General features: G+C 43.1%; 1 protein-coding gene and 1 long non-coding RNA gene across 2 annotated transcripts; one reads left to right on the top strand and one right to left on the bottom strand.

Moving 5' to 3' along the window:
- Positions 1-83: 83 nt before the first annotated feature.
- On the top strand, positions 84-1,826 carry LOC111550763. The gene is made up of 2 exons (XR_002734169.1): positions 84-321; positions 428-1,826. It is a non-coding gene; the product is annotated as an uncharacterized LOC111550763 (long non-coding RNA).
- A 19,999-nt stretch (positions 1,827-21,825) lies between these two features.
- Positions 21,826-24,233, bottom strand: TRMT12 (tRNA methyltransferase 12 homolog). The gene has a single exon (XM_023224317.2). It carries the CDS (start codon positions 24,075-24,077, stop codon positions 22,731-22,733), a length of 1,347 nt encoding a protein of 448 aa, XP_023080085.1. The 5' UTR covers positions 24,078-24,233; the 3' UTR covers positions 21,826-22,730.
- Between the last annotated feature and the right edge of the window lie 359 nt (positions 24,234-24,592).

Below are 24,592 nucleotides of genomic sequence, written 5' to 3'. Positions count from 1 at the left end.
CCCCCCCCCCCCCCCCCCCCCCCCCCCGGCTTTCTCTCTAGCTTCAGGCCGCTCCGTGGCGCATGCGCTTTTCGGTAGCCGCGCTTCCGGCCTTGGGGTTGCAGCTTCACACTCGCAGAGTCGGCTTAGCGAAAGAGTAGGTGCTTCCGCTGGGCAAAATATTAGCCGTTTTATTAGAGCCCATTAAACGTTGCATAAACATGGTTCAGAGCTTCCAGGGAGAAGAAAAGCCAAAATATGCCGCCCTCTCGACCTATCCCACCCGCGGGAGTCTGAAAACCGACGCCAAGAGAAATGCCGCGAAGGCCGCCCGGGATCCTGGTAGGGGCTACGCTGTGTGCGTTTATGGAGCGCTTGCGGTTCGTGGCACTGGGCTGGGTGTGGTGGGCGCTGCCGAGAAAAAGGTTCCTCCCATCCATCTGCACAGCAGCCTTCCCACCTCCTGCTCAGAGGGGGATGTCCAGAAGTGAGGACGTTCATCGGCCGCATTTTACTAATGGCAAGGAGATAGCGACTGAAGGGCAAGAACTCAGGGTTTCCCGTCTTTGATGTTTCTCATCTTTGAGGTAAGTACACCTGGACAGTCCTTTCCTTCCTCGTCAGGGCTCATGCTTTCTTGCCTATCCATGTAATTAATATGATCTGGCTATCTTTTTGTTCCGAAACTTCAGCAGCAAATGAAAGTGTAAGTTAGACCTTGCTATCCTAGTTTAAGGAAGATAAAATAGGAATCAAGAAGCCTGGCCCACTTGGGCTCCCAGCCCAAGTGCATTCTGCAATCCAGTTTATATTAGTCCTCCATGTGGGTGGCTATACTTTATCAAGATACCCCCCAAGGGGAGGAGGATTATTAGTCACATTATCAAACTCCCCTCCAACCCCTTTCTCTGCTTAGAGATATGTGTAACGTGTAGTAGAAAGATAGAATCCCCACACAAAAGTCCGTGCTGCTACTCATTTTTTAACTTTCTGTTCTTATCGTCTATCCTACTCCCTAACAGTGACCGCCATTTATCTGCTGCTTAATGGATACTAGACACTGTCCTAAGGGTTTTATATGTTACTTCAATCTTTTCGTCAGCTTTATTTTGGTAGTTTGTTTTACAGAGGAGGAAACTGAGACTTAGGTAAGTTACAAGATGACAGGGTTACTACCTTGTTCAGTTAGTAGTCAGCAGCGAGTATATCTAAAGATAGTGCCAGTCAGAACTAGGATAATAAACCCAGAGCTACCTGAAACTCACAACTTCAGGCATCTTTGATTTCTTCTTTTCACCCACAGCCAATTCTTCGACTAAATTGTATCCATTCTGTTTTCACTGTCTCTTGTACTGGTCTCCTTTCTATTGTAACTGTCATCATCCTAACTCAAGATTCTTCTGTAGCTTTCCTCGGTTATTGCAATATCCTCGTTACGATTGCCACCTTTTCTAACCCAGTCTGTTTACTACTGCCAGGTTAATTTCCCCAAACTGCATATCTGGGGAATAATCTTGTGGTTATGACGAAATTCCCAAAGGAAAGCAAACTTGGCAAGGTGCAAAGACTATGAAGACTTAGAATTTAAGAGTTCTATGGAGATCTTCAGAGATATAAATTAGCTACTCAACATATCTGTTATTCTGCCCTGACTGCACTGTACAGCAAAAGGAGAGAGGCCATTATGGGGGAAAAGATCCAAAAGGACTCCTAAAACACAAGTTGGGTAGAGGAGATAGGTGACTACTATTGTATTATGTTCATGGAAAATAAGTTCATGGGCTTTCCTCTAATTTTTATTTTAAAAGTAAATATAGTAAATATTAAATAAAATTGTTTTAAGTGAACAAATGCTTCAGTCTTTATTAATGTTTTAACTGTTGCTGATGTTAATTCGATGTACAAATTTTATTAGTGTAAGAGTTTCTGAGACTAAATTCCATCTTGGGCCGAGAACTTTCAGGAGTGGTGGCAGAGTCTTTCTTATCTTTTTCATATAGCTTCTCCAAGCAGGCTCTCTGCCAAGCTTGTCCAACCCACCTTATTTTGTTACTGTTGTTGTTCTGTTTTGTTTTAAGCTTTTGACAGTTTGAAGCCATGGTTTTTAGCTTCTGTTTCTAGTGATAAGCAGAAAAGAGGGACGAGGAAGTATTTACTGGCCCAACCAGAAACGGAAACTAAGAACCCAAGACTATATTCTCTCCCTTGGACACACCTGCGTGAGCTCTGTTTTTCCATCTATAAAATGAAGGTTTGAATAAGATCCTGGCAACTGTGTTAAAATATTACATTAAAATTAAATTTATAGTAATGAGGTAATTGATAGGATGCTTAGGAATTTTTAAGATAAAAGATATTTCCAGCTGGGTGTGGTGGCTCATGCCTGAAATCCCAGCACTTTGAGAGGCCAAGGAGGGTGGATCGCTTGAGCCTAGAAGTTCAAGACGAGCCTGGCCAACAAAGCAAAACTACATCTTTACAAAAAAATTGTAAAAATAGCTGGGTGTGGGCCGGGCGCAGTGGCTAACACCTGTAATCCCAGCACTTTGGGAGGCCGAGGCGGGCGGATCACAAGGTCAAGAGTTCAAGATCAGCCTGGCCCACATGGTAAAACCCCATCTCTATTAAATATACAAAAATTAGTCAGGTATGGTGGCGGGCACCTGTAATGCCAGCTACTTGGGAGGCTGAGGCAGGAGAATTGCTTGAACCCGAGAGGTGGAGGTTGCAGTGAGCCAAGATGGAGATGGTGCCACTGCACTCCAGCCTGGGTGACAGAGTGAGACTCTGTCTTGGGGGGGGGGGAATAGCTGGACGTGGTGGCATACGCCTGTGGTCCCAGCTGCTCAGGAGGCTGAGGTGGGAAGATCACTTGAGCCTGGGTAGCAGAGGTTGCAGTGAGCCAAGATCACACCACTGTACTCCAGCCTGGGTGACAGAGCGAGACCCTGTCTCAAAAAATAGGTAATGTTTCCAAGAAAATAACTACAATTAACTGAATCTAATCTTTACTTGATTTCTGCATTGATTTGAATGTTGCACAACTCAGGTGTGCATTTATATTGAGTCTGCATAAACAGTGTGGTTCATGAGTGTGTGTGTGTGTATTCACACAAACATACAAACTGTATACATAGAGAACCTGTGTTCGAAAATAACAATCTGTTATAAATCCTTCAGATTTAACAGCCCAGAAAGCCTTTTAGTAGCTTTCAAAACGTTTAGAGGAAGGTTGTTTAAAAATTAGTTTGAATTTTCTCTTGACATTTGCATTAATGAAGTCTTTTTTTCCTACAACAGAAACTGATACTTCGGGTTATCTTAAGCAAGAAAGGAATTTATTAAAGGGTTATTTTTATTATTCCGCAAGATTTCAAGTCCCAGGAGAGACCATCTATATTAGGCCATTCTTGCATTGCTCTAAGTACCTGAGGCTGAGTAATTTATAAGAAAAAGAAGTTTAATTGGCTTACGGTTCTGCAGGCTGTACAGGAAGCCTAGTGCCTGCATCTGCTTCTCGGGAGGCCTCAGGAAGCTTTTGCTCATGGCAGAAGGTGAAGTAGGATCAGGCACTTCACATGGCAAAAACAGGAGCAAGGGGGTGGGGGTAGGTGTCACACACTTTTAAACAATCAGATCTCATGAGAACTCACTACGGTGAGGACAGCACCAAGCCATGAGGGATCAGTCCCCATGACCCAGACACCACCAGGCCCTACCTCTAACTGGGAATTACATCTCAACATGAGATGTGCAGGGGAGATCCAAACTACATCACCATCCAATTGGTCAAGCTTATTGGATCATGTATCTGCACCCTAGCTTCCTTCGTGGGAGGAAGCAGTAGGAAACATGCACTTAGATTTAACCCCTTCACTCCCCACTTCTACTAATATGTATTTTCTTCAAGTGGAAGATAGGGATACTGGTAGGAAGGGTAGTGTCCTAGTCTGTGTTCTGTGGTTTATAACAGAATACCTGTAACTGGGTAATTTATAAAGAAAAGGAATTCATTTCTTGCAGTTAGGGAGGAGACTGAGAACTTGAAGGTGGAGGGACCACATCTGGGGAGAGCCTTGTTGCTGGTGGGGACTGCAGGGAATCATATGGTGAAGGGGCTGAGCATGCCCACCCAGGCCTGTCCTCCTTTTTTTATGAAGCTACCAGTCCCAGGCCAAGCGTGGTGGCTCACGCCTGTAATCCCAGCACTTTGGGAGGCCGAGGTGACCTCCTGACCTTAGGAGTTTGAAACAAGCCTAGCCAACGTGGTGAAACCCCATCTCTACTAAAAATACAAAAAATTAGCCTGGTGTGGTGGGAGGCTGAGGCAGGACAATCACTTGAACCAGGAAGGCAGAGGTTTCAGTGAGCCGAGATCACACCACTGCACTTCAGCCTGGGCGACAGAGCAAGACTCTGTCTCAAAAAAAAAAAAAAAAGAAAGAAAGAAAGAAAAGTCACCGGTCCCACTCTCACAGTAACCCATTAATCTATTAACCCATTAGTCCATGAATGGATCGCCAGCCCTCATGACCCAATCACTTCTTAAAGGTCCCACCTTTTAGTACTGCCATATTGGGGATTAAGTTTCCAATACATGTAATTTGGGGGACACATTCCAACCAAAGCAGGTAAGATTGATAGTGAAAATATATACCATAACTTTTTCTCAGACACTGGGAATTACTGTAAAAATGATCTCTTATCCTAAATTATGGTTTTTCTCTTCTCATTAAAGTAAACTCAGATGTGCCCATCAAAATTCTATTTGAATTTTCTGGTTTTGTAGATGCCAAATAAATAGGAAGAGTTTGTTGTTGCTACTTCTACACTGCTGTGTATGTAGAAGTGGGAATGTAAACTAGTACAACCACTATGGAAAACTGTGTGGAGATTCCTTAAAGAACTAAAACTGGAATTACCATTTGATCCAGCAATCGCACTACTGGGTATCTACCCAGAGGAAAAGGAGTCATTATATGAAAAAGATACTTGCACATGCATGTTTATAGCAGCACAGTTCGTAATTGCAAAAATGTGGAACCAACCCAAATGCCTATCAATCGATGAGTGGATAAAGAAACTGTGGTATAAATATATGACAGAATACTACTCCGCCATAAAAAGGAATGAATTAATGGCATTCGCAGCAACCTGAATGAGATAGGAGACTACTATTATTCTAGGTGAAGTAACTCAAGAATGGAAAGCCAAACATCGTATGTTCTCACTCATAAGTGGGAGCTAAGCTATGAGGATGCAAAGGCATAAGAATGACACGATAGACTTTGGGGACTCAGGGAAAGGGTCGGAAGAGGGTAAGGGATAAAAGACTACAAATTGGGTTCAGTGTATACTGCTTGGGTGATGGGCAGACCAAAATCTCACAAATCACCACTAAAGAACTTACTCGTGTAACCAAATACTACCTGTTCCCCAAAAAAAACCTATGGAAATAAAAAAATTTTAAGTTTGTGTGTAAGTTAAAGGAAACAACAGAGAATATAGTGGTATTTGAAGTACATGTTGAGTCTATACTGACTGACTGTGGTTTGTTCATTCAGCAGACATTTACTGAGTACTTTCTGTGTGCTTGACAGTATGCTAGCCCTCTTCTGCCTCTGTCTAGTTCTGTGTCTCTAGGCAAAGTATTTAAGCTGTCTAATCTTTAATATCATCTGGGGAAAAGAATATTGCCAGGTAAGATATGAAATGCATGACATGCACTATCCAATTTAGCCCTCACCAAACTTGTCCACGGACACAGAACTAATCAGTCAATAGTAGCAGCAGAGCCAAGTTTCTGATTCATATTTTTCTGATTCCAGAGCCTAAGCTCTGATCCTCTGCAAGTACGTTATCATGCTTTTTACAAGAATTAAAGCAATACATCTTAAATACGTAGTATAGCATGCAGTAAACAAATTGTAGGAGATACACTCATTGGAACCCCTGTTACTATGCACAGCGCTTTGCACTGATTCCATTTATGGCTCAGGAGTGCTGTGAAGATGTTAGTTGGAATTATTATATGAAATAATTAAGTAGGACTTCATTTACATTAGAATGTGAATGAATGATAAAATATGTTAATCTTGGGTGACGGTCAAGCATAATCTGAGGACTGAGATACTGCTGAGAGGAAGAGTATAGGTAATACTTAAGTTGAAAACATCTGTCAAAGCAGAGAGCCCAGAGAAGATGGCTATAGTATCCTACTGATGGGAAGGATAGGACCTTTCACCTTAGGCGGGATCCTGTAATCTGGGTTTCTGATCATTGCTTCTCATTTCACACTTACACCCAACTGGATACAATAAAAGCTTCAAGATGGAAGATTCAGTATTGTAAAGATGTTGACCTATAGATTCTTTGTAATCTCAATTTTAAAACTCAGCAGGTTCTTTTTTCCAAAAATCAAAAAGCCCTTTTCAAAATCGGCTTAAAATCCAGTTTTAAGAAACTGGAAAAGGTCAAGAATAGCTAAGGCAGTCTTAAAAAACAAAGTCAAAGGATTTATACTGTGAGACATGAGTACCTATTCTAAACTATAGTAATGAAGACAAGATAGTATTGGTACATGGATAGAAAAACACTGACCCATGAACAGAACAGAAAGTCTAGAAAAACTCCACACATATAGGGTCACTTGATTCATTAGAAAAGTGACACTAGGCCGGGCGCGGTGGCTCAAGCCTGTAATCCCAGCACTTTGGGAGGCCAAGACGGGCGGCTCACGAGGTCAGGAGATCGAGACCATCCTGGCTAACACGGTGAAACCCCATCTCTACTAAAAAAATACAAAAAAACTAGCCGGGCGAGGTGGCGGGTGCCTGTAGTCCCAGCTACTGGGAGGCTGAGGCAGGAGAATGGCGTAAACCCGGGAGGCGGAGCTTGCAGTGAGCTGAGATCGCGCCACTGCACTCCAGCCCAGGCGACAGAGCGAGACTCCGTCTCAAAAAAAAAAGTGACACTAGAGTGCAGTGGGAAACGGATAAGCCAACAATATAATAGGACTCTGGATACTGCTTAACAAAGAACAGCATATCACTTGATGGTGAGACACGCTGGAAGCATTCTCCCTAAAGTTATGAGTAAGGGTAAGGTTGCTCACTGTCACCATTACTATTTATCATTGTATTAGAGGTGGGGGCTGGGAATAAGGCAAGTTAAAATGCTTCCCTGTTTACTAAGATTTAGCTGGTTTTCTCGAATAAAGGCACCTCAGATTATTTCAGGCTTTTAGTTACTTTCTAGAGTTCTGAAAAAGTTGACTGACCATTTTTGCCTGTGTTCTCATTGCTTTTATAAAGGAGCCGATATTTGGAGATGTTTACTCTGCTGTTTTGGAAGTTGTCCGTTTTACTTGATATTGGGACGTATCAAGAGACCACTATACCTTGAATGTAAAATACAGGTACATTCCTTCCTGCTGTTATCGTGTAGCAATAACGCTACTTCCTCCTGATAATTGGATTCAATTACCCCAACTAACATGGTGACTCTTCCTTGCCTGCTGGTCTCGTAGCACAAGGACCCTGAACTGGGAAACCTCAGCAAGTTAAAGTTTAAAGGATCTATTATTGTGTCTCTTGATGAAAAGTTTCCTCTCTTGGGAATCAGGACTTCTAGACTCAAAGTTGTGGGGATGAGAAGTACACACTTCCCACATGGGTCACTGGGAGTGAGAGTATGTGGTTATACTAATTTCCTATTGTGCTATGACAAACTCAGCGGTTTCAAACAACACAAATTTATTTTCTTACAGTTCTGGAAGCCTAAAATCAAGGTATCAACAGGACTGCTTTTCCTGAAGGCTTCAAGAGAAAGTCTGTTTCCTTGCCTTTTTCAATTTCTAGAGGCTACGTACATTTCTTGGCTATGTCCCCTTACTCAATGACTTAAGCAATGCTTAATGTCATTGCATCTACTAAGCAAACCTGCCTCTCTCTTGTAAGAATCTTTATGATTATATTGGGCCCATTGGATAGTCAAGGATAATCTCTGTATCTTGAGGTCATTAACTTAGTCATATCCACAAAGTTTCTTTTATCATGAAGGTAAAATATTTGTAGAATCCAGGTATTAGGATCTGAACATATTTGGGGGCCATTATTCAGCCTACTACACAGTGGGAATTCAATTTATATCCTTCCATCCCCAAACATGCATGCTATGTATATATGAGACACAGCACCATACAATGACTATTGATTTCGAGTATATGCTGTACCCTGGTGGACAGGGTCATTCCATCTCACAGGCTATTATCTTCAAGCTTTTGCTTCAGTTTCACTTTCAAAAGGGTTTTGCATCATTCCATCAGGCCAGCACTTTCTAGGTTGTATAGTATGTGATAGGACCAGTGGATCCCATGGTTATGTACCTGCTGACACACCTCCTTTGCTGTAAAGTGGGTCCCTAAATCAAAGGCAATATTACACAGGATACATGTTGATGGATCAAATACCTGTAAACGTTTGAATAGTAGAGCTGGCCAACAACTTATAGGTAAGGAAGTCAAACTCATAAATGCAGATGGGCAGTTTCTAGTCAAGGAGAATCATTGCCCATTCTAGGATGGAAGGAATCCAACATAAGTCAACTTGCTGCCCAAGTAGCTGTTGGGTATCCTTGAGGGTTGGGGCTGTATCGGGAACTTGGTGTTTAACACTGGGGAGTGGCTGGTTTTTTTGTTGTTTTTTGAGACAGAGTTTCACTCATTGCCCAGGCTGGAGTGCAGTGGTGCCATCTTGGCTCACCACAACCTCTGCCTCCTGGGTTCAAGGGATTCTCCTGCCTCAGCCTCGCGAGTAGCTGGGATTACAGGCATGCGCCACCACGGCCAGCTAATTTTGTATTTTTAGTAGGGACAGGTTTCTCCATGTTGGGCAGACTGGTCTTGAACTCCAGACCTCAGGTGATCCACCCACCTTGGCCTCCCAAAGTGCTGGGATTACAGGCGTGAGTCACCGCGCCCGGCCTGGGGTGTAGCTGTTGGATAAGTGGAGGCTGTCTATTGGCTTCTTGCTCACTTGCATTCCTGCAAGATGACTACTTTGTCATGAGCCCCCTATGCCATTCCTGGGGACGGAGGGAGGGGACGGTGGAGCTGATGCCTGTAGCTGCTGAAGTTAACTGGCTAAATCTGTCTACTTAGTTATTTAATGCTGCTTACATGTTGGATTGTCTCTGGCAGGTAAAGATTGTGTTATACAATACCAAACCCCTCCTTATGTGCCATATGTCATATATTTCTCCACTGCTTCTCCAGACTTCTTGTCCTTGATATGCCAGTCTTATTCCAGACCCCTGATCAACTAGCCAACTTATTTGCCAATTGCCATGAAAATATGTTTTACTTTAAGACACTTTCTTTCCACACAAAGTTGATGACCAGGAATACTGCCCCACATTATGCCGTTTGGAAGGGTTCTCCTCACTGCTGTCTTTTAAGGCCTGTCCTGTATGGGCCTGTAGGGCAGTAGCAGTCCATTTTAGTTTTGAACCTATATTCCAAGAAAACTCAGTGAATTCATCTCAGGCTTTTTTGTCCTCCATAAGCTAGACATGAGAGCCTCCCAAGTGGCCATAATTGTGAGCTGAGGAAGGGACATCGGTAAAGAATCAGATAGGACATGGGAGCCTGACCACCTGCCTGTGCCCAGCTCATGATGGGCATCTCTGGCTACATCGTCACTTGATGTCCATAATCAGTTCTTACCAGGGCACATTAGTATGAATAGAGTTGTTTTTGGGGTTTTGCACTGCAGATGGCCCAGCCTTGCCACAGAATGCCAGGAGTTGACCTTGTGATTCTCCCATTGGAGCTTGCCGTCAACTTTCATGGTTTCTTATCTCATTTACTCGTCCCATAGAATATCCTGAATTGGTCCATGCAAGAGGGCTAAATACACCATACCTGCTAGAGAACTTTTACGTGCTATGGATCCCACTGAAAACTGGCAGACTTCTATCTCACCCAGTTTATAAGTCAGAACAGTATTGCCAGCTTCTGAATTCCCACAGAGGCCTACACAACTTGGTATGCTTCCCTGGTGGCAGAATAATTTTGGTGAAATGAGTGGGTGAGAAGCAGTAATTTGTCCTTTACTGTGAAGGGTATATCTTGGCATTCAAGCAGCCTACTGGGCCCTAAAAATTTCACTGATGTAACAGCTTGCTGGGTCTTAAGGATTATTTCCCATCCTCCAGTGTACAGTATGCTAGCTGCTTATTATTTACCTCACCCAGCTAGCATGATGTCATCAGTGTGGTAGGTCATTGTGACATTCTGTGGGATGTTCAGATAGTCTAGATCTCTTTGGATTATGATGCAATGTGGAATAGTTAACATAACCCTAGGGCAATACTATAAATGGGTACTGCTGTCCTATATAAACACAAACTTAATTCTTATCCAGCACCCTCAGGACCCAGTTGCATACACGTGCTCATGGTTCCTGTTGGTACATGTTGGTTAGGTCCTGCATCTCTTTGGTCATATAAGCCCATTTGGAATTGAAAGTGGACACACAGAATGAGGGCAAAACACCTGCAGAATAGCTGCTTCATCATGGTGTTGTGGGAGTTTTTCATATCAGGTTTTGTTACCTTTGAGTTTTCAAATTATGTGTAAAGCTTTGATTTAAAAAAAAACCTCAATTATTAAAAAGAAACGGAGACAGTCTGTCTATCCACATATCTCTGTTTACCTAATGCTATTGTTGTGTGTGTTAATAAAATTCAATTTTAGCTTCATATTCATGCAATATTTTCATTTACCTTTGATTCAACCTTGACCTTTAAAAAGCCAAAAAGACAAATACCTATTTTGACACTGGTTCTGATCTGTCTGAAATTCTGTGTGACCAATGGTCAAGTAACCTTGCAGGGTACTTATCATGTCTAATCTGAAAAAAGTCATTGTATTTACTAACATTTTAATATTCCCCTTATAATATAGGTAAGCATTCTAAACATGATTGTGGCAAGAAATTCTTATATGCTTTACATGTTGAAATTCTGTGTCAACTGAAGTACATATGTATATTATTGCAAGAATGAATTTCTTCAATAATGATTGTGACAGCTAGTAAATTTAAGTAGAAAGTAATTATAAACGTCCAGATACTTTTTTAAATGGGCAAAATATATGAAACAATGGCCCTGAAGGCATTGGACATAGGCTGTGAAGGACAGTGATCCATGAGAGACGGAATGCAAACAAGATGTGCAATACAATTGCTCCAACTTGCTGCCTGAAGAAAGGCTTTGGCATGGGGAAAGGGAACCCGGAAGACTCCATGAAGTGAGGAGATATAGGTGGGAGTCCTGAGAACCCAAGGCAACTAGAGTTCACAGGGCAGAATACTTGAGAGGACAGAGCAACACAGAGAGAACTCCAGAGATCTGCTGACCATTCCTCTAAAGTATTAAGCTAAATGATCAGTATATGCATGAGAGGAAATAACCAAAGGCTTGGCAAAGAACCATCAGAAAGGATTAGAGGAAACAATACTCAAAGCTCACACAGGATGGTGAAGGATTCCTGATCCCGTCAGCAAGAGTGGAAAAGGTCATAATTCACAAGGTGCCAGTTAGAGTACTAAGAAAGGTCTTGCTTCAGTAGTGGGAAAAAATATCCCTTGACTAAATGCTCTAGAATAACCTAACAAAGCTTAAAAGCAAGACCCAAAAACATTCAAACTGTGTCCAAATAACTTAATCATACTCCAGAAGAAAGTTGAAACTGTTTTAGGGATATGAAAATAATCTACAAAGTAAAATTCACAATGGCTGGCATCCAATCAAAAATTACCAGGCATGCAACAGAAAAATACAACCCATAATAAGAAAAATAAAACATTCTAGGCTGAGTGCGGTGGCTCATGCCTGCAATCCCAGCACTTTCAGAGGCCAAGGTAGGTGGATGACCTGAGGTCAGCAGTTCAAGACCAGCCTGGCCAACATGGTGAAACCCTGTCTCTACTAAAAATACAAAACTTAGCAGGGTGTGGTGGCACTCACCTGTAGTCCCAGCTATTCAGGAGGCTAAGGCAGGAGAATCGCTTGAACCCAAGAGGCGGAGGTTGCAGTGAGGTCGTGCCACTGCACTCCAGCCTAGGCAACAGAGCGAGACTCCGTCTCAAAACAAAAAATAAAACATTCTGTCAAAACTGACTCAGAAATTACAGATGATGAAGATTATTAGACAAGGACATTAAAACAATTATTATAATTATATTCCATATATTCAAGAAACCAGAGGAAAGACTGAAGATATTACAGACAAAGAAGGTATAAAAAGACCCATATCAAACTTCTAGAGATGAAAACTCCAATGTCTGAGATGAAAAATATGTTACATGAGATTAATGGCAGATTAGATATTGCAGAAAGAGATTAGTGAACTTGAAGACACAGCAGTAGAACCTCCCTGAAACAGAGAGTAAAAAGAACAAAATAAGACACATACCTCCTACCAAAATAAAAAGAGCATCAGTAAAGGGTGGGACAACTTCAGGCAGCCAAATGCATGGTGTATAATTGCAGCCTTTGAAGGAGAAGAGTGGGGAGCAAAAAATGGTGGTGGTCTAGTCCAAAGTAAGTAGAAAAAAAAGAAATATGAGAGCAGAAATCAAAAGAAAAGATAGGCCGGGCGCGGTGGCTCATGCCTGTAATCCCAGCACTTTGGGAGGACAAGGAGAGTGGATCACGAGGTCAGGAGTTCAAGACCAGCCTAGCCAAGATGATGAAACCCCGTATCTACTAAAAATATAAAAAGTTAGCTGGGCTTGGTGGCACGTACCTGTAATTCCAGCTACTTGGGAGGCTGAGGCAGGAGAATAGCTTAAACCCAGGAAGGGGAGGTTGCAGTGAGCCAAGATCACGCCACTGTACTCCAGCCTGGGCGACAGAACAAGACTCCATCTCAAAAAAAAAGTAGAAATACAATAGAGAAAATCAATGAAACCAAAAGCGAATTCTTTGAGAAGCTAAGTAAGTTTGATAAACTTCTAGGCCGAATGATCAGGAAAGAGATAGAGAAGACAAATTATCAGTATAGGTAACAAGAGGTGATAATACTACAGATTCTACAGTTGTTAAAAGGGCATATTTTAAACACTTTGTATCAGTATATTTGGCAAATTAGATAAAACAGAAAAATTCCTTGAAGATGCAAACCACTAAAGCTCAGCCAAGAAATAGATACCCTAAAAAACTCTTAAAGAAATTGAAATTATAGTTACAAATTTTCCCGTAAAGAAAAAAATCCAGGCCCAGATAGCTTCATTGGGGATTTCTAACAAACATTAAGGAAATAATAACAATTTTACACAAACTTTTCCAGAAAATGGAAGAATACATCCCAACTGAGTAAACTAATTCTGTGAGCCAGCATTTTTCCCATGAAGGTAAACACAAAATGTATTGACTATGAATTATGTATATGAAGCCAACTCCTTGTACAATCCCATGTCACCACAGTTGTTGGAAATGAGGGTGGGCAGATTAAGGAATATTGGGGATTAATGTATGTGTTGAGTATATTTTAAAATGTTTTAGAATACTAGGATTTTGATGAACTGAATTTGCAAGACATCACATATTTAACCATGTTACATTTTTGCTTAGACCCTTCAATGACATCCCATTGCTGTTGGGATAGTCTTCTTAATATAGCCTACATTGCCCCCTGCCTGATCTGACCATCACTTAACTCTGCAGCCTAATTAACATTCCTTCACCCCTTACTCTTTCTTCTCCATCCACCCTACCCTTCATTTTGGCCCCTCAAATTCCTCCACATGGCACTTGCACACACTGTCAGAGCCTGGAAAGCTGTTCCCCATTTTAGCCACTCATTAATTCCTACTCACCATTCAGCTCACAGCTAAGTCATCAAATTCTCAGGGAAGACTTCCCTGACCTTCCTGACGAGGCCAACCCCTGTCATAGGTTCCAGTTGTACCCTGAGAATCTCTCCTCCCAGCATTTACTAGAATGCAAGTTGTTATATGAAATGTTGTATGTGGTGTGTGATTATTGGATAAATGTCTATCCCTCTCCTTAGAGTATAAGGTCCATGGAGTCTGGGATTGAGTCTCGTTTTGTTGGCTATTTTACTCTCAATGGTTGCCACAGTGTCTGGCACATTATGGGGCCCCAAAAACACGTATGAAAGGGCAAGAAGAGAGAGAAGGGAAAAGAGACAAAACAAAACACTCCAGCCTGTGGTCTAGTAGCTAAGCTTCTGTGCTTTTATGGCTACAGCCTGAGTTAGATTCCTGTTCAGGGAACGAATCCCATTATTGAGTATCTATTACTTCAATTTAGAAAAAAAAAAAAAAAAGACCAAAGGCAGGCAGTCCTTGGAGTCATGGATAAATTAATTTCAAGAATGAATGAAGTTTTTATCTCCACAGCATTTTCACTGGATGGAAGCATTAACAGTTGAAACATCTGAAAAAATGATTTCAAGATGCCCTGTTTTGGGTCGTATGAGCTCTGTGAGCATACGTGCTCAGTTTTTATTTACTCACCTCTATTACATATGTCTCATTTATTTGGTTAATCTAGTACTCAGAATATCAGGTAGAAATATTTGTAAGCTTAAAAAAAAAATTCCCAGTGACTTAAATAGACTTGGGGGTGGGTTGCAAGTTATTTTACTTATTTTTTTTCACATGACAAGTTCAGAGATAGACCTATTTCAGGGCTGTGTAGCTGATCAGAGAGATCCCCCTAAGAAATCAGAGTCCTACAATGCTGCTCTGCCAGTCTTAGCATGCTTGGAGAGATGGCTGCTACATCTCCAGGGTCAGAGACCCAAAGCCCTCCGTGGGGACCTCTGCCTGCAGCTCCTTGCCAGAACTGGTTCACATGGCCACCATCTGTGCAAGAGAGGCTGGGAAATTTAGTACTTGAGTTTTCCAGCTTCTCCTTTTTAAGAGAAAGGGGAATTGGGATGGATACTGTGAGTCAGTTCTGGGCTCATTGAAAAGGTTCTTGGGATCAACTTGGAGAATCCAGAGAAGGGCCTACAGGAAACACACAATGGTAACTATAAGATTCAAGAGAAAGTTTCAATGAGACAAATAGCTTATCTTGGAGAAGAAGTTAAGGGGCCCTCACTTTCTCTGCCTTTACCTGGTTGATCCTATTCAAAATTCAGCTCTAGGACAGGCACCATGGCTCATGCCTGTGATCCCAGCACTTTGGGAGGCTGAGATTAGAGGATCACTTGAGCCCTAGAGTTCAAGACCAGCCTGGGCAACATAGTGAGACCCTGTATCTATAAAAAAATTAAAAAATTATGACTGGGCACAGTGGCTCACACTTGTATTCCCAGCACTTTGGGAGGCTGAGGTGGGTGGATCGGATCACTTGAGGTCAGGAGTCCAAGACCAGCCTGGCCAACATGGTGAAACCCCGTCTCCACTAAAAACACAAAAATTAGCTGGGCATGGTGGTGCATGCCTGTAATCCCAGCTACTTGGGAGGGTGAGGCAGGAGAATTGCTTGAACTCGGGGGGTGGGGGCGGGTGGGGGAGGTTGCTACTCGGGAGGTTGGGGCAGGAGGATCATTTGAGCCCAGAAGGTCAAAGCTGCAAGTGAGTCTTTTTTTTTTTTTTTGGTGGGGGGACAGAGTCTCACTCTGTCACCCAGGCTACAGTGCAGTGGTGCGATCTCCACTCACTGCAACCTCTGCCTCCTGGGTTCAAGCGATTCTCCTGCCTCAGCCTCCTGAGTAGCTGGGATTACAGGTGTTTGCCACCATGTCTGGCTAATTTTTGTTTTTTGTTTTGAGAAGGAGTCTCACTCTGTCACCCAGGCTGGAGTGCAGTGGCATGATATTGGCTCACTGCAACCTCTGCCTCCTGGGTTCAAGCGATTCTCTTGCCGCAGCCTTCCGAGTAGCTGGGACTACAGGCGCCCACCACCCCGGCTGATTTCTGTATTTTCAGTAGAGACGGGATTTCACTATCTTGGCCAGGCTGGTCTCGAACTCCTGACCTTGTGATCCGCCCACCTCAGCCTCCCAAAGTGCTGGGATTACAGGCGTGAGCCACTGCACCTGGCCAATTTTTGTATTTTTAGTAGAGACAGGGTTTTACCATGTTGGCCAGGCTAGTCTCAAACTCCTGACCTTAGGTGATCCACCCACCTTGGCCTCCCAAAGTTTACAGGCGTGAGCTGGGATTACAGGTGTGAGCCACCGTGCCTAGGCTGCAGTGAACCTTGATTGCGCCACTGCACTCCAGCCTGGACAACAAAGCAAGACCCTGAAAATAATAAAATGCAGCTCTGGTGTTCCTTCCTGTAGGAAGTGTTTCCAAGTTCTTTCCTTTTTTTTTTTTTTTTTTTTTTAACAGCTTTGTTGAGATATCATTCACATACTACAAAATTCACTCTTTTAGTATATATGTTGCTGAAGCAAGTAGGGAAATTCACCCTTTAAAAATATACAATTAAATGGCTGGTTCATATATTACAGAGTTGTGTAGTCATCACCACCATCTATTTTCAGAACATTTTCATCTTCCCACAAAAGAAACCCAGTACCTATTAGCAGTCATTCTCCATTCTCCACTCCCCCCAGCACCTGGGAACTTCCCTTCTGTTTCTATAGATTTGCCTATTCTGGCCAATAAATGACCTTTTGCAACTGGATTCTTTCACTCAGCATAATGTTTTCAAGGTTCATCCAGAAATCGTGTATCAGTACTGCATTCCTTTTTACAGATTCCACTGTATAGATACGACATTTTGTTTAACCATTCATCAGTTGATGAACTTTGGGTTGTTTCCACATTTTGGTTATGAATAATGCTGCTACAAATACTCATGTACAAGTCTTTGTGTGGACATATGTTTGCATTCTCTTGGGTATATATATCTCTATCACATATGTCTTATTTATTTGGTTAATTCACTGCTAGGTCATATGATAACCCTATGTTCAACATTTTAAGGAACTGCCAAACTGTTTCCCAAGTGAACAGGGTTGGATCTTTATTTTAAACATTTGAAATACTTGTAATCATTTTAAGTAACAGTTTAGTTTGAAAATGACTACTTTTACAGCTTGTGCAATATAAAATGGCTGTACCCTGTGGCTGTTCAGAATGATATACATTGGATTTTGTCACATGTGTGCCCAGGGTAGGAAAAAATGAAATTTAAATTCTATTTGTTTCTTACCATTTTTAATTTCTGCTCGTGTATGGTTTTGTTTGTTTATTGTTTTTGAGACGGAGTCTTGCTCTGTCGCCCAGGCTGGAGTACAGTGGCGCAATCTCGGCTTACTGCAACCTCCACTTCCTGGGTTCAACAGATTCTCCTGCCTGAGCCTCCCAAGTAGCTGGGATTACAGGAGCCCACCACCACACCTGGCTAATTTTTGTATTTCTAGTAGAGACAGGGTTTTGCCATGTTGGACGGGCTGGTCTCAAACTCCTGACCTCAGGTGATCCAACTGCCACAGCCTCCCAAAGTGCTGGCATCACAGGCATGAGCCACCACACCTGGCCTATTTGTGTATTTCAAAGGCACATATTGTACTCATATATTAGTGAACTCATATAATTTTTTAAAAATACAAAGTTAATAAAGCAGCTCAAGTTTGAGGGAGTTTTAAAAAATTATTATTTTTTTAAAAATCACAAATATCACTATCAAGTGGCTGCACTGACTGGCAACTAATATTGCAGCTTGCATGGGAAGCCTTTAGAGCTTATACAGATTGCTGGACTGAGAAGACAAGGACCCCATGAGCCTCCTGAACCCTTCAGTCTTTTTTCCTTGGTTCCATAAGACGGCTCTTCCCAACCAGGGCAACCCAGCAAGTCCTCAAAGAAAACTGAAATATAAATGAACATGCTTAAGTAGAGAAAAAGCTTAAGGGAGGCTTCTGTTCTTCCATTCACACATTAACTCCTGCTCATTCTTTAACACTCCCTTAGGCATTCCTGCTCCCACCTTCCCAGTCACCCTGTCCAATCCTCAACCCACATCCTCAAATGAGGGTGGCTGCCTCTCCTATGTGTGCCCATAAGAACCCGTATTTCTATCTAAACAGTAAACAGCACTGACGTTGTTTTCTCTGTATCCATGTCACCAGAGAGTGATCCCATTGTGGGCAGGACTCAGTTTTATTCATCTCTATGTCACTGGCTCCAAGCACAGTACTTAATGGAGAGTACACAGTATCTCCTAATTAATCAGTGAATGGCTTTTTTTTTTTTTTTAATTTTTATTATACTTTAAGTTCTAGGGTACATGTGCATAACGTGCAGGTTTGTTACATATGTATACTTGTGCCATGTTGGTGTGCTGCACCCATCAACTCGTCAGCACCCATCAATTCATCATTTGTATCATGTATAACTCCCCAATGCAATCCCTCCCCCCTCCCCCCTCCCCGTGATAGGCCCCAGTGTGTGATAAAATAATGACATTCTGCCTCGAGTAGGCCAGACATACAGCAACCCCTCACAGCCAAATTGGGAAATGGTGGTTCATCGTATACAAAGACTGACTGATAGAATGAAGTGTGAAAGGAAAATAAAATGTCAGACCCCAGGCCGGGTGCAGTGGGTCACACCTGTAATCCTAGCACTTTGGGAGGCGGATCACCTGAGGTCGGGAGTTTGAGACCAGCCTGACCATGGAGAAACCCTGTCTCTACTAAAAATACAAAAATTAGCCAGGCATGGTGGCACATGCCTATAATCCTAGCTACTCGGGAGGCTGAGGCAGGAGAATCACTTGAACCTGGGAGGCAGAGGTTGCGGTGAGCCGAGATCACGCCATTGCACTCCAGCCTGGGCAACAAGAGCGAAACTTCATCTCAACCACAACAACAATAAAGGGAGACCCCAAACTTTCTATGCCAAAAGGAAAAGTGAAGCTTGGAAACTCTGTCATGCAAAAAAACTGCCTTTTCTTTTTCCTAAACACAGCTGCAAGATAGAAGGTTACATATCTCCTCAGTTGGTCTCCCTTACCTTGACGATGTAAACAGCTTATCTTCACAGATACAGCACAAAGACAAGACTAGAAACCATCCCTCTGCCCACCCCAGACATATGCAGATGTACTGAGTCCAAACAAATGCATAACTGACTTTTCCTTTACCCCACTTCACATGTAAGATATGGATTCAGTGAGCACTAATCAAAGCCTCACAAGAATATGACCACTTAACTCACTACCTACACTCCTTTTTGGTTTTTTCCTCTACCGCTACCCTTCCTACCCTCACTTTCCCCTTTAAATACTGAAGCCCTCAAAATCCTCTTTGGAAAAAGTGCGGGCCACAGATCCTACTGTGACTTGTGTCTTTTTCCCCTATGTGTCCTCAACCTTGGCAAAATAAGCCTATAAACTGATTGAGACCTGTCTCAGATACTTTTTATTTCACAAAAGTATTCACCACTCAGTGAATCATGATGACAGTTTAACATATATTCATTAACACCTAAGAACTACCCTATAGGATATGTACAATTGTTAACCTTAATGTACAGATGAGGAAACTAAATCTTGAGAGATTCATGACTTGCCTGAGGTCACACAGAAAGTAGAGGAGTCAGGAGTTGAATGAGTGGAATCTAAATTCTATGAAGGCATTTGGGAGGCCGAGGCGGGTGGATCACTTGATATCAGGAGATCGAGACCAGCCTGGCCAACATGGTGAAACCAAAAATACAAAAATTAGCCAGGCATGGTGCCAGATACCTTAATCCCAGCTACTCGGGAGGCTGAGACAGGAGAATTGCTTGAATCTGGGAGGTGGAGGTTGGAGTGAGCTGAGATCGCTCCACTGCACTCCAGCCTGGGCGACAGAGTGAGACTCCATCTCCAAAAAATAAAAATTAAAATAAATAAATAATATGAAGGCAGAGCCCTGTCAGTCTTTCATCACTGCACACACAGGGCCCATATATGTTTACATTTTATATATATTATATATATATATATATATATATATATATGAGAGAGGGAGAGCACAAGCATGCAGGAGTCCAACAACTGTTGGTCGAATGAATTCAACTGGCCACACCTGACATCGGCTGACTATCCAGAGCTTATGGCAAAAAGGCAAATCCTCAGTCCCCAGACTGACTCTCTGGCTCATCTTCCCCATTGTTTCTCCTTGTTCCCTTCCCAGATTGGCTCAACCTCAAGGTTGCTATCTTTAGCATTAGTTTGAGGACAGCAAGCCATGGGCACACAAGTGAGGAAAAACCCATTATGTAAAAGAGGAGATGATTAGCTGGGCATGGTGGCTCATGCCTGTAATCTCAGCACTTTGGGAGGCCGAGCTGGGCAGATCACAAAGTCAGGAGATCGAGACAATCCTGGCTAATTCTGTGAAACCCCTCTCTACTAAAAATACAAACAATTAGCCAGGCGTGGTGGCATACGCCTGTAGTTCCAGCTACTTGGGAGGCTCAGGCAGGAGAATCGCTTGAACCCAGGAGGCGGAGGTTTCAGTGAGCAGAGATTGCGCCACTGCACTCCAGCCTGGGTGACAGAGCGAGACTCTGTCTCGAAAAAACAAAACAAACCAAGAAACAAGAGAAGATGATTAAGGTAACACAGGAGGGCCACTCTGAGATGGGAATGGAAATAAGCAAGCTATTTGCTTTTGTGGTGGGATCACATGCTGGCCACCATTTCCCTAGGGGATTACTGTGTATAAGACACAGTGCTTTTTAATCCTTACAACAGCCCCCGTCTTCAACACATCTCTCACTGCTTCCTCTGTTCCAGACTTATCTAATGACAACATACCATTTTCTGAGGATCAAACTTTTGCATCTGTTAGTCTCTTCTACTAGTGCCTGTTTCTACCTGCAACCTACCCATCAAACTCTTACCCAGTTTTCATGAGCCAATTCAAACACTACCTCTGAAGACTTCCCTATTCAGTTCTGAGAACTCTTCTTTCCCACCTTTGCATTCCTACAACATGCTACCACTCACATGGCACCTATCTTACTGCACTCCAGGTCTTTCTTTGAGTACTTTGTGTTATTTCTGCTGCTATGTTGTGGGTTCCTCAGAGACAGGAACTCTTATATAATGGATCGTTATGTTTCCTGTGGCTTTTGTATATAATAGGCACTTAATATTTGTTGGATAACACAAACAGCACCAACCTGTCCTTACTGCTACTGTTGCAAGAGAAGGATGAGTAGCCATGCCCAAATCCAGTCAGCCAAATATCAGGTACAATCATATAAGGCCACACTTTTCTATATTTCCTTCACCTAGCAAATCAGCCTAGATAGCTTTAAAATACACCAAAACAAAGCTCTGAGTGATCATCAACAATTAGTCACCCAGGGCCATGCGTGGTGGCTCACACCTGTAATCCCAGCACTTTGGGAGGTCAAGGTGGGCAGATCACTTGAGGTCAGGAGTTCCAAAACAGCCTGGCCAACATGGTGAAACCCCATCTCTACTAAAAATACAAAAATGACCTGGGCATGGTGGTGCACACCTGTAATCCCAGCTACTTGGGAGGCTGAGGCTTGAGAATCGCTTGAGCCTGGGAGGCAGAGGTTGCAGTGAGCTGAGATAGTGCCACTGCACTCCAGCCTGGGTGACAGAGCAAGACTCTGTCTCAAAAAAACAAAAAAGCAAACAAACAAAAACCAACAATTAGTCACTCCAATGGCAAACCATCTTTTATGGCAGACAGCCATAAAATAAGGTGAGGCCGGAAATGCTCTGCAGAATATCTCACATTCCCTATAGCTTCTTAGGTTGTCCCTCGTGTTCTCAGCCACGGTAGGAAGATGAAGAGGGAGTATGAGGCCTCTACAAATCTAAGATTTTAATAGGAACTTTAATTGCTATTAATTGGCAGCTATTGTACAAGCTTGAGGCTAGAAATCTAGATTCCCTATGATTTAGAACAGTGATTCGTCCTCAGCAGATGAGCTTTTAAAAAAAAGAAACATAGACTGGTGATTCTTAACCATATTTCTACCACAACAAATCAAATTTATAAGACATCCCCCCACAATCATTTAGGAATGCCACAGTAAGGGAATGTAAATACACTAAAATATTTTTTGTTCCCTTCTCTAACTTAGTCATAATAACAAAGCAGCATCATGTTAAGGACTTAATTCTGATTCCATTGCTTGGTCTGTCAATTTTACTTATCATATCCATCTACGTCCCATTACCACCACCCTAGTCCCAGTTACCATCACCTCAGACCTAGACAACCACAGAAGCCTCCTCATTGGTCTCCGTGTTTCCATCTTGGCCCTCCTCCAGTCAATTTTCTATATGGTAGCCAGAGCAATTTGGAAAAAGTACTGTGTCTTTCACTCTAAAATAATCAATGTCCTGTGTATAGCTGCTTAATAAATAGCCATGTGAGACAATTCAAAGAAACTCTCCTTTTGCAAATAACAAAACCCGAGGCCAAAACATACTGAAACTTCAAATCCAGAACTGAGGTCAGAATTTGGAATTCATAATTGCACAACTGAGCCTCATTTCAATGGGCCATGCTGCTTCTCCCAAATAGGTATTTCATTTTCTATGTTATCAATGGAAGACAAATGAAATAATTTGAATTGATCTAGAGCCTGCTTTCAGAGCTACAAAATATGAAAAAAACTGATCACCAGGGGATAAAAGGGATGACAACCTCGACTGAACTGATACAGTAAGGACCACTCGCACATGGATCCCACGTGTCCCAGGGTCCACCTCCTCTAGCCAACTGAAGGACAGGGGCAGCATTCCAGATCCAGGACTATGTGATCCACATGGGGAGCATAGGATTTCACTGGTTGGATGTGCAGAATTTGTGTCTTCCATGGTTTCCCATGCACCTGCTGAAGAAGAGTGGCGATTCGAGTCTCTGCAGATTCTGCCCACCTTTGCCACTCTGGCTTGGTGGCTGGTGACAACATTTTCCCCCTAGTATTCCTGGTAGCTCCATTTTTCCATTGGTTGGTGGTAATTTGCTGAGGATACAGCCAATGTTCTTTCTCTATTTTGCTGACTTCAAGAGGCTGAAGATTCTTCCCTGGGAAAGATTCCACATTTTGGTGGATATGCAAAATGCCTCCAGCATCTTGCCGTAACAGTTGGCAGGCAATGGGCCAGCCTTCTTCAGAGCTGGGAATCAGCCCCAGGATCACCCTATCTGCAATATTTGAGAGCTTCAGTTTTCTGTTATCTCCAAAGTGTATTTGGCACCGATCTGCTACTCCATTGATCTCAAGGTTATTTCTTAGAGCAACTACAGCATGGGGATTCCACTCACAAGCATGGACGAAGGCAGCACCAGCATGAACTAGGAAAGGCAACGTAAAATAACCAATCCCTGCATAGAGATCCACCAGCACTTCTCCAGCACAGGACAACGATGCCACTCGAAGCTTCTCAGTGATGTTTCCGAAGGAGAACATACACTGGGTCACATCAAACTTATAAAGGATACCATTATCCACATGCTCTACCCAGCCATGGTCACCCAGCAGCAGTGTCACTGCAGGAGTTCGAGTGCCATCCGGTGATATCCGCCCGCGTTTTGCCAAACGCCGGACGCCAAGTGCGGAGGCAACGGTCTCCCAGAGTTCTGGTCCCAGATTTTTCCACTGACTGGCTTGGAAACAGTCTTCACTCAGCAACAAGAGATTACCATGCCGTTGCCATGATCGGGGCAAATCAGCCTCCAACTCGGCTGACCACTTGACTCCCCGGCCCTCCACCCAGCGACTCACCTCAAGACACAATTTTTGGGCAGGTGAACAACCCTGGGCCCTCTTTGAAGGAACAGGATCCGGGAGCTGCGTCAGCATACAGGCACTGCCTGGGGCAACACGATTTCTCAGCTCCTGCAGGTGCTGCTCTGGAAGCGTCTCTCCCAGCACTGGTAGCGCCACCCAGCCATCCGGCATCTTTTCCACACGGTGCTGTGTATCAAAGAGTTTCTGCCTCTCGAGATATTCTCTGTATCGCTGGGTAAACCGAGGCTCAGTCACAACTGCGACAACAGCCACGGGCTTCCCACTTTCTCTCTCCATGTTGTTAACGACCACATTCTCTCCCATCACCTCAGCGATACTCCATCTCCTCAGAGTGGGCTCACCAGGCTGATTAAATTCGGAGTCTTAATAAGGGAGCCGGCAGCTCACCCCGCCATGCCGGTGCCGGAAATGACGTGCAAGCAGGCAAGCACTAAATGTATTGATGCGATTGCTGGAGAATGGCGTCGCGTTGCGGGGGAGAAGCTGCGGCCGCCATCTTTTTTATGGGCAACCATTACTTTTTTCCAGCCTGGGAGGAAATTTATAACAGGGAATCTTATGGACTAAAAGACTTCAAATTGGTATTTTCCAGAAACCTCATGCACTCTCTTCAGTGCTGCTCATGAATTCAAAGAGAAAAATGAACATGAAATTGTCAGAGGCGCGTGAACCAGAGCAACTCCATCTTAAATAGCAGCTGGGTAAAATGAGGCTGAAACCTACTGGGCGGCATTCCCAGATGGTTAAGGCATTCTAAGTCACCGGATGAGATAGGAGGTCAGCACAAAATACAGGTCATAAAGACCTTGCTGATAAAA

This window comes from Piliocolobus tephrosceles, chromosome 7 (genome assembly GCF_002776525.5).
Source record: "Piliocolobus tephrosceles isolate RC106 chromosome 7, ASM277652v3, whole genome shotgun sequence".
In the NCBI taxonomy this organism is placed as follows: Eukaryota; Metazoa; Chordata; class Mammalia; order Primates; family Cercopithecidae; genus Piliocolobus; species Piliocolobus tephrosceles.
This window is presented reverse-complemented; position numbering and strand designations above follow the sequence as displayed.